This window comes from Tasmannia lanceolata, unplaced genomic scaffold (assembly GCF_043159265.1).
Source record: "Tasmannia lanceolata isolate RefF3 unplaced genomic scaffold, GAP_Taslan_0.1 ptg000005l, whole genome shotgun sequence".
Classification (NCBI taxonomy): Eukaryota; Viridiplantae; Streptophyta; class Magnoliopsida; order Canellales; family Winteraceae; genus Tasmannia; species Tasmannia lanceolata.
The window spans coordinates 6,435,735-6,447,166 of record NW_027518682.1 but is presented as its reverse complement, the minus strand read 5'-3'; the positions used below and the strand labels follow the sequence as shown (position 1 = coordinate 6,447,166).

The 11,432-nt window shown below is 37.2% G+C and overlaps 1 protein-coding gene across 3 annotated transcripts; it reads right to left on the bottom strand.

Annotated features, from left to right (window-relative positions):
* Window positions 1-4,975: 4,975 nt before the first annotated feature.
* Window positions 4,976-11,115, bottom strand: LOC143876521 (calcium ion-binding protein). Of its 3 annotated transcripts, none has more exons than XM_077378223.1 (5): window positions 10,451-11,115; window positions 10,050-10,106; window positions 6,136-6,232; window positions 5,938-5,998; window positions 4,976-5,458 (listed from the first exon to the last, which is right to left on the bottom strand). In XM_077378223.1, exons 2-5 carry the CDS (start codon window positions 10,102-10,104, stop codon window positions 5,117-5,119), a joined length of 555 nt encoding a protein of 184 aa, XP_077234338.1. In that variant the 5' UTR covers window positions 10,105-10,106; window positions 10,451-11,115; the 3' UTR covers window positions 4,976-5,116. The 3 variants fall into 3 exon arrangements, with proteins under 3 accessions (XP_077234338.1, XP_077234339.1, XP_077234337.1); XM_077378224.1 differs by lacking the exon at window positions 10,451-11,115 and adding an exon at window positions 10,208-10,394; XM_077378222.1 differs by lacking the exon at window positions 10,451-11,115 and having other exon boundaries at window positions 10,050-10,201.
* Window positions 11,116-11,432: the final 317 nt, after the last annotated feature.

Below are 11,432 nucleotides of genomic sequence, written 5' to 3'. Positions count from 1 at the left end.
TTTTGTAAAGCATTTCGGTCCTTAGCGAAACCGAAATTTTCGGGCCAAATCTAGGAAACGAATTAAAATAATATTTTATTCAATAGAAAATTTCGGCCGAAATTTCGGATAAGTATTAAATAATTTTAAAAAGCTAGATTTTTGCGTGGAATTCCTTAAATTTAGGCCGAAATTTCAATTGAAATTTCAAAATTTCTAACGAAATAATCGAAATAATGTAACGTTTCGAGTATATGCAATTTCGATTTCGTGGTTGATCGAAACCTGAAATTTTGGATTTCGGTCAAAATTTTAAACTTTGGTAGAGGTGCAACTTGGGTCGGGTTTTACCCTACCCGACTCGAAAATAGCATGGGTTAGGTTTAGAAATCATGGGTCTTGCGTAGGGTCGGGTTTTAGTTTAAAAACCTGGCTCAATCTTAGGTAGGGTTGGGTTTAAAGAAAAAAAACCTGAAACCTGACCTGACGTATGTAGGTGTACTATAACATTTTTAATTATCTCTTGAATAACATATCAAATTATTTTTCAATATATTGATATAATTGTTTTCATTGAGGTGATCATATTTGTGATGTGGAAATATAGTTTCCTTCTTAAATTTATACACTTGCATAAATTTAGAGATTTTTTGCTTGAAGATTTGTTTTTTTTTTCTACAACGCGCCAACGTGGAAAAACCCAACCCGACCCAAGAATTATCATGGGTAGGGCCGGGTTTGGGAATCGTGGGTTTTCCGGAAAAAAAACCATACCCGACCCAAGATATTTCTCACGTAAGGTAGGGTTCTTCAAAACCTGACCCTCCCGACCTGAGTTGCACCCCTAAATAGTAAGATGAGAGGAGTGCTATTATCAAACAATGGGTGTGCCAGTATCATTTCTACTCTATTTTCCTTCTTGTATTACGAAAAAGGTCGAGTGTATAATAGGGCGCCCCTCTATTTTTGCACCAAATACATAAGTACGAAGTTCATATACAAGTTGGTATGAAGTTCGTACACAAGTTCGTATAATTGATAATTGTCCAAAAGCTAGGATTGCCATATCACAATGAGGGAGTGCGGATTTAATTTCTCCATAAAATAATAATTTCTTCTATTTTTAATTAATATGAAGAGTGTATGAGATAGGCACTGCCGACTCACGAGGCACACCAACTCGCATAATGTTAGTATTTTTTAATGGGGATAGCAAAGTGGGGTTTACCTTATCCCTGGACAGGCTTGCAATCCTACTTGTAAATTGTAATAGCCCCAATAGATAGGATATAGTGGTATACTATACAAGTAGTGTGGCCAATCCCATGGTTTTATTCATAATAAAATCATCCATGTAGAGTAGACAATCCCCGGAAAAGATTATCCAATTATTTCTATCCTCGTGGTTTTGGGTCTGTTCTGCACTGGCATAGCTATCCCTTGAGCAGTCTGGACTCCATTCTACAAAGCATCTCAGCAGCACTCATCCGGCCATGAAGTTGAGAGATTGATATTTAAAATTTTGGTTTTGGAGAACCGATTGAGTCCAGAGCTGATTATTAGACTCAAAACTTACGTTTAATTTTGAGTCCAATAATCAGTTTTGGACTCACAATGTTCTCAAAATCAGGCCCTTTTCATTTTAGCTTTCAAAAACTGAGACAAAACCAATTATTGGACTCAAAATTAAACATAAGTTTCAGTCTCATAATCACTTTTGGACTCACAATCGGTTCTCAAATTCCAAAACAAACAGGCTAAAAAACAAACCGGGTCTAACGGTATTTGCTAGGGACCACCGCACAAGGCATTTCGCGGAACGTCTGTTGCATGAGAGAGCAGCCAGATAGGCTCACTTTTCAACAAATTTTTTCATTATTCGTGAGGTGTGTTTGAATATGCGAGATCTCACAGTCAGATTATGTTGAATTCACACCTAATCTAGAACCATGGTGATCAAACAGTGTGAATTCAACATAATCTGACTGTGAGATCTCACATATTCTAACAAGGTGGCTGCTCTCTCATGCAACAGATGCCAATCTACTTGTGATCTACTTAATGGAGGACCTAAAATGAGGGTATCTAATGTGAACGAAAACCATCAAGAACATGCGGCGTGAAATAAGTCCCTTATTCTTAAACTTCTATTAGGGCCCGTTTGGATGCCGAGAAGATATTGATTTGGATTTCTCACATTTGCAGCCTTTTTAGCATTGTGATTTGGATCCGGATCAAATTCTTGGATTTCTAATTCAGGGTATGACAGTGAAAAAACTTAGATTTCCAAATAAGTAATTGGAAATCCACAGATCTGGCAGTTTCCTTCACGCTCTTTGCTCCTCAAACTCTCCCCTCCAGTAGGAAGTACCCCCTTCCTTCTCTCTACCCCTCAACATGAGCTGGTGGATCTATTCATTTGTTATTCAAAACTCAATTCCAAATCCAAATACAAAATATGAGGTATCCAAACGGGTCCTTATTTCAACGTTTCATATTTCCAATTTTTCGTATACAGTCTTTAGGAAGTTGCCGCAATTTAAAACTAGTAAAAAATCCAAAGTTTTAGCTATTAGTAAACTTCCCACCATCTGTGAGACTTTCCGTAGTATGCATCCTCAACATCTCCCACCAATTTTTTGGATTGTATCAGTATCACAAATCACTTGTCTCGTGCACATCATTCCACCATAACATGAAGAAAATGATTTAATCGTTTTTGCTTTTCTGTGGTGGACCTTGCAAATGAAATTCTAAAAGAAAAGTCTGATTTTTTCCGTTTTCCCTCTCTCTCTCTCTCTCTCTCTAAATTTTAACTGTATGTCAGCTTTTAAATGGGCTGACAGTTTGTTGTCTGGATACAGCATGATACCAGATCATTTTTCAACAAGAAAGCAGTCCCTTTTCCTCACAAAATAACTCAAAAGCAAGTACCCTTCTGTAGTTGTGATTGTTGCTCCTTTTAGAATGTCATATTTCAATTGTCAGGTTTTCAGTGAGGATGTGTTTAATGTGAAGGACCCTCAAGCATGGTGGAGAGAGAGAGAGCTATGACTCATGGAACTCTACTGTTAGACCGAAAATCGGTAACAGGTACGGCAGTGACGTAAGAGCTGAGCTGGAAGACCAAAGGAACCGAAGTGAAGGAGTCGAGTTCAGCGGTATTGAAATGGAGGAGCTGTGTTCTGCACAGAAGCAAACGAGGTCAGAAGACCAACCCGGGGTGTTACTCCGAACAGGCCCTTCGACACTCAAGTCAGTATGAGCAGGAGTGCAGAGCTAGTTTTTAAGAGTGGTGGAGAAGAGGTCATTACCCCTTGGTTTGAGCTTTGAACCCCCTTTTATAGAGGAAGAGTTGGTGACGTGGGATTACCCATCCCAGGACAGGTGGCGGCCTGCTATAGGTTTGAGTTCACCTACTCCAGGACAAGTGGCGGCCTGCTATAGGTTGGAGTTCACCTACTCCAGGACAGGTGACGGCCTGCTATAGGTTGGAGTTCACCTACTCCAGGACAGGTGGCGGCCTGCTATAGGTTTGAGTTCACCTATTCCAGGACAGGTGGCGGCCTGCTATAGGTTGGAGTTCACCTACTCTAGGACAGGTGGCGGCCTGCTACAGGCTGCTATTTTTGCACCCCATCACCTACATTGTCCAAAAATGCAATCCACCAGAAGAACTCTGCAGTGTCCAAAACTGCAATCCACCAAAACAGGTTTTAGTTCTAGGTATTTTTTTTCCTTCAATGATTTTACTTCGATATTTCAGCAAACTACAAAAGTATATCTCCAATTCTCATAATCCATCTTAGGATTTTTTTTTCAGCTATTCAAATGTTTTTCATTTATTTAATCATTCTTATGTTGTACCTAAAAGTGCTATAAGTGCAAGTCCATAGTTTTTAAGATATTGGGAAATGATATCCACACTCTCTTGTTCTAATAATGACATTTCCTCTTTCCTTTTTTTTTTCTTGTTTTGTTAGTTAGTCTATACTAGGTGCTAGTTTGATTGGATAGTTAGAATACCTCTGAACTCCATACCTTCATATCTTTATAGAAATGATGTTTCTGCTTATTGTTCTCCTAGTTTCAGCATCTTGGTTTACTATCCAATTTGAAGTAGCATGGAAAATATTGGCTATTTTCTTTTTCTTCTTCTTTGTTTTCTTTTGTTTTTTTGTCTAGAGCTCTTATAATACTTTCATGATCAAGAAACTGAATGGGTCGAAAATTCATCATCCACAGAAGTTTTGACGATGAGCCCCAAGAGATATTTTCATGATCAAGAAACTGAATGGGTTGAAAATTCATCATCCACTAAAGTTTCCACGATGAGCCCCAAGAGATAATTCCATGATGAAGAAACTGAATGGGTTGAAGAAGACCAACGGGACATCTCCTTAATGATTGCCCTGATGGCACTATGGAGATGAGATAAGGCACATCAGATTTTTGGTGAGCCCACTGGCACTCATTTTATGCTATATTTTGAAATTATTCTTGGATTTTTTAGAATAACCATGTAAACATCAAACAAGATGGTACAGTAAATAAGTAGAAGTAATAAGGAAGAAAAAGATAAATCTGATAAAGATACCATCATTTCTAATTATTGCAATGATAAAAAAAAAAAGAGATCACAGAAATGAGGTAAAGTGGTAAAAAATTCTCTAAATAACAGTTTTGTTTTGACAATCTCGCAACCGATAAAGGTTTGATGATGTGAAGCTGAGGCATGATTAAAAACAGATGTTGTTTTTGGGATGTTCTGAAGTATTTTTTCTATAATTCTCTTTCTTATGTGATTGATATATGTAGGTTCTTTGTCTTCCATTTTTCTTCAAAATGTTAAATCCTTTTTCTCCTTTCTTCTGTGTAACGGAGAATCATGAAGCATGCTAAAACTATGTTACTGCCACTTAATGATGGCATTCATGTACCATCTATTTTCTTATTCCTCTACATAAATTGTATACAAGGGTTTAGCCCCTCTCAATTTAGCAAGAGAGGATATAATCATTTTATTAGTAGTTCCTTCCATCTTGTAGACAACCACATGAGAAATAATAAAAGAAACATAAAGAAAGAATGTGATGTGTATCATTGTAACATCTCTAGAGACAAGTATATATACACTTCATTTATGTACCTTAACGTCTGTTTCATTTTTAGGTTCACCGTTCCGGGTGTTAATGATCTTCTTAAAAGCATTGTGTTCTATGAACTTGGTAACGAACAACGTCAACACCGTAGTTCCCGGAACAAAGACATAATCAGGTATGTATCTGATGATATTGATCTGAGGGAGATTTTCTCCTGTCCTCTTCAAGATAGTAGCAGCTGGAGGTGCTGCCACTCCAGTAAGCATTGTAAGCATGCTTGTCTTAGAGAGAGTGACCTTGTCGATTAAAAATTTGTGGAACAATTCCTTCTTCTTCTTCACATCCGTTTCAACTTTTAACTTCTCATGAAAGTAACTCTGCAATTTGTCCATTTAAAACTAGATTAAAAAGGTGCAATACAAAAAAACTAGTATTTTGAATAAGAATGTAATGTTCAAAGTAGGCATTCTGTATCAACATCATCTGAAAGGGTAATGTTATTTAAAGAATAGTTTATTTTCCTCTTTTCTTTTGTTGAATGATGAAGCTGAACTTTTATTAAAAACCAAGAAGATAAAAACCTTCACGTTTTAGTCAAGGATAAACAAGAACAGAAACCATTTCACATTTTAGACCATTAGAGAACTAGAATCAGTGGCTTCCTGCCTCTGAATAAAACAATTTCTTAAATTCTTCAAAAAAATTCTTCCATTGCCCAAGCTTTTTCCTTGTATTGCAATACCAGCTATGTTTAAAAAGAAAAGTATCCATATTGTGTGGAGTATTTGTTTGTAAATATAGAACATGAAATATACAGAAACATTCAGAGAGTTTTTTATGCTATATATAAACCAACCTTCACTTCTTCAAGAGTTGGTGCATCATAATGCATACCGAGCATACTTGAGTTGACCTTGCTGGATCGCACAAGTTGAGAGAAAGCATGAAATGGTTTCATAAAATTATGGGCCATTATATTTCACAACAGGTCCAAAAATTTGTCTACGAGTTTCTTCTATAATAACATCAAAAATTGAAAGGATGAATTTCTTACCTGAAAAAGTCAAGGATGGCCTCATAGAAATTCTCCTCAGAGTCCATTTCGTAGTTCCCATAGATTTTATCAGTTAATATATGCCATGACGACATCCCTGGGGAAAATTATGAAAAAAGTTAGACAATAACAAAACTACAGGCGATAGACTTAGGGAAATGATTTCAACACAAACATGTTTTGTTACAAGACGCTCATGTTTCTTGTCTTTTATATTTAAAAGAGCTGTAAAAGGGTGTTTACTGTCCCCAAAAAGCACTTACCTGACAATTAAATGCTAGAAGACAAGATACATGAGCGCATGTATCAAAACATAGTTGTGCTGAAGTCATTTCCCTAAACTTATCATTTCTGATGGTGAGAGGTTCATTAAAGAGAATGCAGTCAGAAATAATGAATACTAATGTAGCAAACGGAAGATGTTGAGATGGCCATCTCAATTTATAGAATCTTCTCATAACAAACCAACGTTACTGGAAGAGTTCTCTCATTCTAAAGTTCAGCATTCTCTTAGTGTGATTTTGGACCACAATCCACTTCTCATTACTATGAAGAACCAAGGAGTAATTATCTGAGACTTGGAAGATTCAATCAATGTTAATGGGTTTCCAATTGCATGTAGATCAATGATGTTAACACTTGTAATGAGGCTTAAACACGTAAGGAAACAGTAAGGTATGGGCTAATCACCAATACTTCATGGTGTATCCTCACCACACAAACTTTAAGCACCACCCATTAGCTCATCAACAAAAAGTGCATAGGAAAAGGCGGTCTGCCTAAAAATGGAAGCCTGATTAAAGATTCTCAATGGGAAGGAGGCAAAGGTTCCAGTAAGTGGCTTATAGAAGGTGATGAAAACACACTCATTTCTCCCACATGACCAAGCAGACATTGTTTTACAACTTAATTAAGGAAATCAATTCAGGGAGATAGGAGATAAGAGATATTAGAGAAAGAGAAGCAAATGGTTAGAAATATGTGATCTACTTACAAGTCATTCTTCAAAATTTCAATCTTGGCTACTATGGAAACAATCCTAAGAAATGATTGCCAAGCTAATCTCAACATAAAAGAATAGAAAACCGCAAGCTGTCATTGCTGAGAAAAAGTCAAGAGATTGTTTTTAAATAAAATCTAAAGAGATGCTTATCACGGAGTCATGAATGTCAAGCATTCAAGGAATCCATTTGTTCCAACTGGATCTTATGCCTAATTACAACGTGTTTGTCCATATCTCAATTCCCCCATTAAGTTCTATTCAGTTTAGGCAGTGTTGAAGCATAAATGATTAAATAACACCAACTCTAACGGCTTAAGGTTTTGGAGTAATTGGTTGTTTCACATGGTATTAGAGCTATTGCCTCATGGTAGGTCCTGGGTTCAAGACCCAATAACTCCTTGATATTTAAAAAAAAATCCACATGTACGGCCAAATCCAAAAAATGGGCAACATGTGTCGCGTGTACGGCCAACACTAAAAAGAGGGGCCACATGTGAGGGGACTGTTGAAGTATAAATGATAAAATAACACCAACTCTAACAACTTAAGCTTATGGAGTAATTGGTTGTTTCACAGGCAGAGATATAAGTGTTGTTAAATTTTAAAGTGTATTTTTAGGTAGCTTTTATTTTATTTTTATTTTGAGAGATGTAGTGAGGAGAAACATGTATTTTGTGTCCGTGGGCATTTTGGTCTTTTGTTGGCCTAGCTTGCACATGTGTGAGCCACACATGTTTGGTCCATATTTTCCAACTACTCACCTATTTCAAATTCAAACCCTACCTGAAACTCTAAACCCACCACTTCCCTAAGCATTAAGACTCCACTTTCCCATACCCACTACCACTTACCTAAGTTATGTTCTCTTTACTTTCCATTGACTAAGCCTATTCTCATTTACTTCATTTTGGTACAGATTCTCCACTACCTAGCAAGACCTCTATTGAAGCTTTCCTGTGTGCAAGCTAGTGTTTGAAGCAAAGTGCCAACTTTCCCATATTTTCTCCTAGTTTTGAAGCTTTCTTCTCTCTTTTTGTTCTTGTCTTGTATTGTGTTCTTCCATCATATATATTGGATTACATCTTGTTTGGGCATTGTTCTTCTTCTACTATGGTTGCTGAATTTGGGCTAGTGTAAACTTTGGTTTCACTATTTGAGGAGAGGATTCTCTGGTGTTGCGAAATCCGTCTTTCTCTATATGGTATCAGAGTTACAAGGGTGGTAGTTGGTACTTGTCAAGATTTCCTTGGTGAAGAAGTTCAATCGGTGCTTTGAAAATGGATATTAGTGGAAGGGTTAGTGGACTCAGCATTGAGTTGCTAAATCAATTAAACTACAAGATATGGAGAACATGTATGGAGTCTTATCTTGTGAGAGAAGATTTATGGGAGGTTGTTTGTGGCAATGCCGTTGTAGCTTTGGAAGATACACAAGAAAATATTGATGTATTGAAAGCGTGGAGGATGCAGAATGCCAAGGCTGAATTTCTTTTGAAGAGGTCTATTTCTCATAACTTGTTCGAGCACATCATTGGGTGTAAATAGTGAGATTTGGATTACCCTTGATGGATTGCTCAATAAGAAAAATATGGCTCGTCTGCAAATGTTGGAAAATGAGTTGGCAAACACTTCACAAGATAGTCTTTCTATTTCTCAATTCTTTTTTAAGATCAGGAATCTTTGCTCGGAAATTTCTCTATTGGATCCGGAAGAGCCTATTTCAGAGGCACGAATGAAGCAGTATATTATTCGTGGGTTGAAGAGAGAGTATATCCCTTATATCACATCGATTCAAGGATGGGATCGGCAACCATATTTGATGGAGTTCGAAAATCGTCTTGCTTCATAAGAGTCTTTAGCTAGACAAATGGCGGGTTGTTCAATATCCGGGAGTGAAGGAGAAGCATTGTTTTTAAGTAACAAGAAGCCTTTCAATAAATATAAAGTGAAGAAAAATGTTCCAAGAAAAGGTGGAGATGAAGGAGGATCATCCGTTATGGGTAATGAAAACCGAAAGGGTATCAAGTGTTATCGATGTGGTAAAGTTGGGCATATACAAAAGAATTGTCGTGTGAAATTGAAGGATAGTAATGTAGCCGAAAAAGTTGATGATCCAAAACATGAAGAAGATTGGGGTAAATGTTTCGTGGCGGAAACTACTACGATGGGTTCTTTGGCATCCATTAATTTTGAGGATGATTGGATTGTCGATTCCGGTTGTGGGCATCATCTTACCGGTGACGAATCTAAGTTCTCCAAGTTCCGAAAATATGAAGGAAATGATGCTATCATCACGGCCGACAACACCATACATCCGGTAGAGAAAGAAGAGAGGCAACTTGCCCATATTTTCTCTATGTGTTGAAGCTTTCCTCTTGAAGCTTTCTACTTGTAGTTTTGTTCTTCTCTCATATATATTGGATTACAATTTGAAGCTTTCTACTTGTAGTTTTGTTCCTCTTGAAGCTTTCTACTTGTGGTGATTACTCTGCTCTTCTGCTATTTTGGTTGTGGATCTTAGGCTAGTGTAAACTTCGGTTTCACTATTTGAGAAACGGATTTTCCGGTGTTGTGAAAGCCGTCTTTCTCTATAAGTGTGTGTTTTAGCATTTTTAAATTGCGTTTACACAATCTAAAAGGGCCTAAATTGCAGTAAGGATGCTGGGTCCAAGACTGGTTTCAGCCATTAGGATCCACTAAAGTTCTCATTTTCGAAAGAAAACATGTACACCTGAAGCACCGACGTTAAAAATCAATGACAGAAGAAGAAAAAGGGAAATTTCCTTCCCATTTCTATAACCCAGTAACAGTAATAAACAAAAAAATAATAATAATAACAAAAACGAGTTGACAGAGAGAATGAAATAGAAGCAGGACAAATTTAAAAAATAAAAAAGAAGAAAGAAGAGTACCAGACAGAGAAGATAAATTCTGAATTGAGGGCAACACACCAAAGTTATTTCCCATTCCTAAAGAAGAGGAAATATGAATCAGGTAAAAATTTCAAGACTAATAAACGATTGCATTTAGATAACGTTTCCAAGTTTATATATACATATAAACAAGGGACCTTCTCTTGAAAGTTTGCAAAAGAGAGAAGAAAGATGAGGAATGGCTTGTTGTAGCCCACAAAGAAAACCCTTTTGCTGTGGAATAAAAGCAAGGCATCCATGCCTTTCTTCGTTTCTCTTTTCGTCTTCCAAGAGTCGAAACAACTTCAAGCTTACATTTAAAACGAGAATAAAAAACTATGGGAGAGAAGAAAAAGCAGACACGAGGATATTTATTTGAAGAAAACGATGTGAAGACTCACCCCCTTTCTTTGCTTTCTCATGCAACAGTCAGCCCTGAAATGCCTTTCTGCCAAAGTCCCTAGCAAATCTCATGTATTTTCCAACCCTGTTTGGTTGCAGGAGCTTGGGTGTGAGGGGAGAAGACTAGAAGTCAAACGGCATTTCCAAAGCCCGGCAGTCAAGGGGGAGATGTTCGGAACTTCGTCTGGTTTTGACTTTCGATAATAGGCGCGAGCTCACTTTATCTTACATGCCTAACTAGCTGTTACACTTTCAGAAAAGCTGTTAGCAACCTTTGACAATTGGTTAAAGAATATGATAGCAGTTGAGTTCCAACCTATTCACAAAACATGGTTGTGTCTATATCATTTCCCTTTTCTAATAGGTGCTGATGATGCTGGAACTACCATGTTTTAATAATTGAACAAACCCAGCTTGTCTTTTCATTTTTAAAACATGTGTCCAATATTATTACAGTTCCCAAAAAGTTATAGAAAAAGAGCAACTATTAAAACAAGGTAGTGCCAATTTCTGAATCCTTTCAAAAATTATCCCCATTGACTTTCATAGGTGTTTTCACAATCTTACTCTTTATTGTATCCGGTGGAGGTAGGGGTGGCAACAGTTTGGGTTTCGGTTCGGTTTGACCCCCAAACCGAACATGCTTACACTCCAAACCGAAACCGAACCGAACATATATATGTCCAAACTGAACCAAACCAGTGAGGGCGCATTTATCATTGTCCAGACCGAACCAAACCAAACTAAACAGATCATCGGATTGGTTCTACCGAACCGAAATTTGAATCGGTGAAACCAAACCGAATTTTCAGTTCGGTTTCGGCTCGATTTCGGTTCAGTTTGCAACCCCTAGGTGGGGGTCTTGCCTAACCCCAATTTACCAATTATAAAAAACATGTATTTTCAGAAATACTTGTTGTATCACTCCTAAATTTTACGAATTATTATTGGCGGGTTAAACCTTTGACAGCTAGTTAAAAA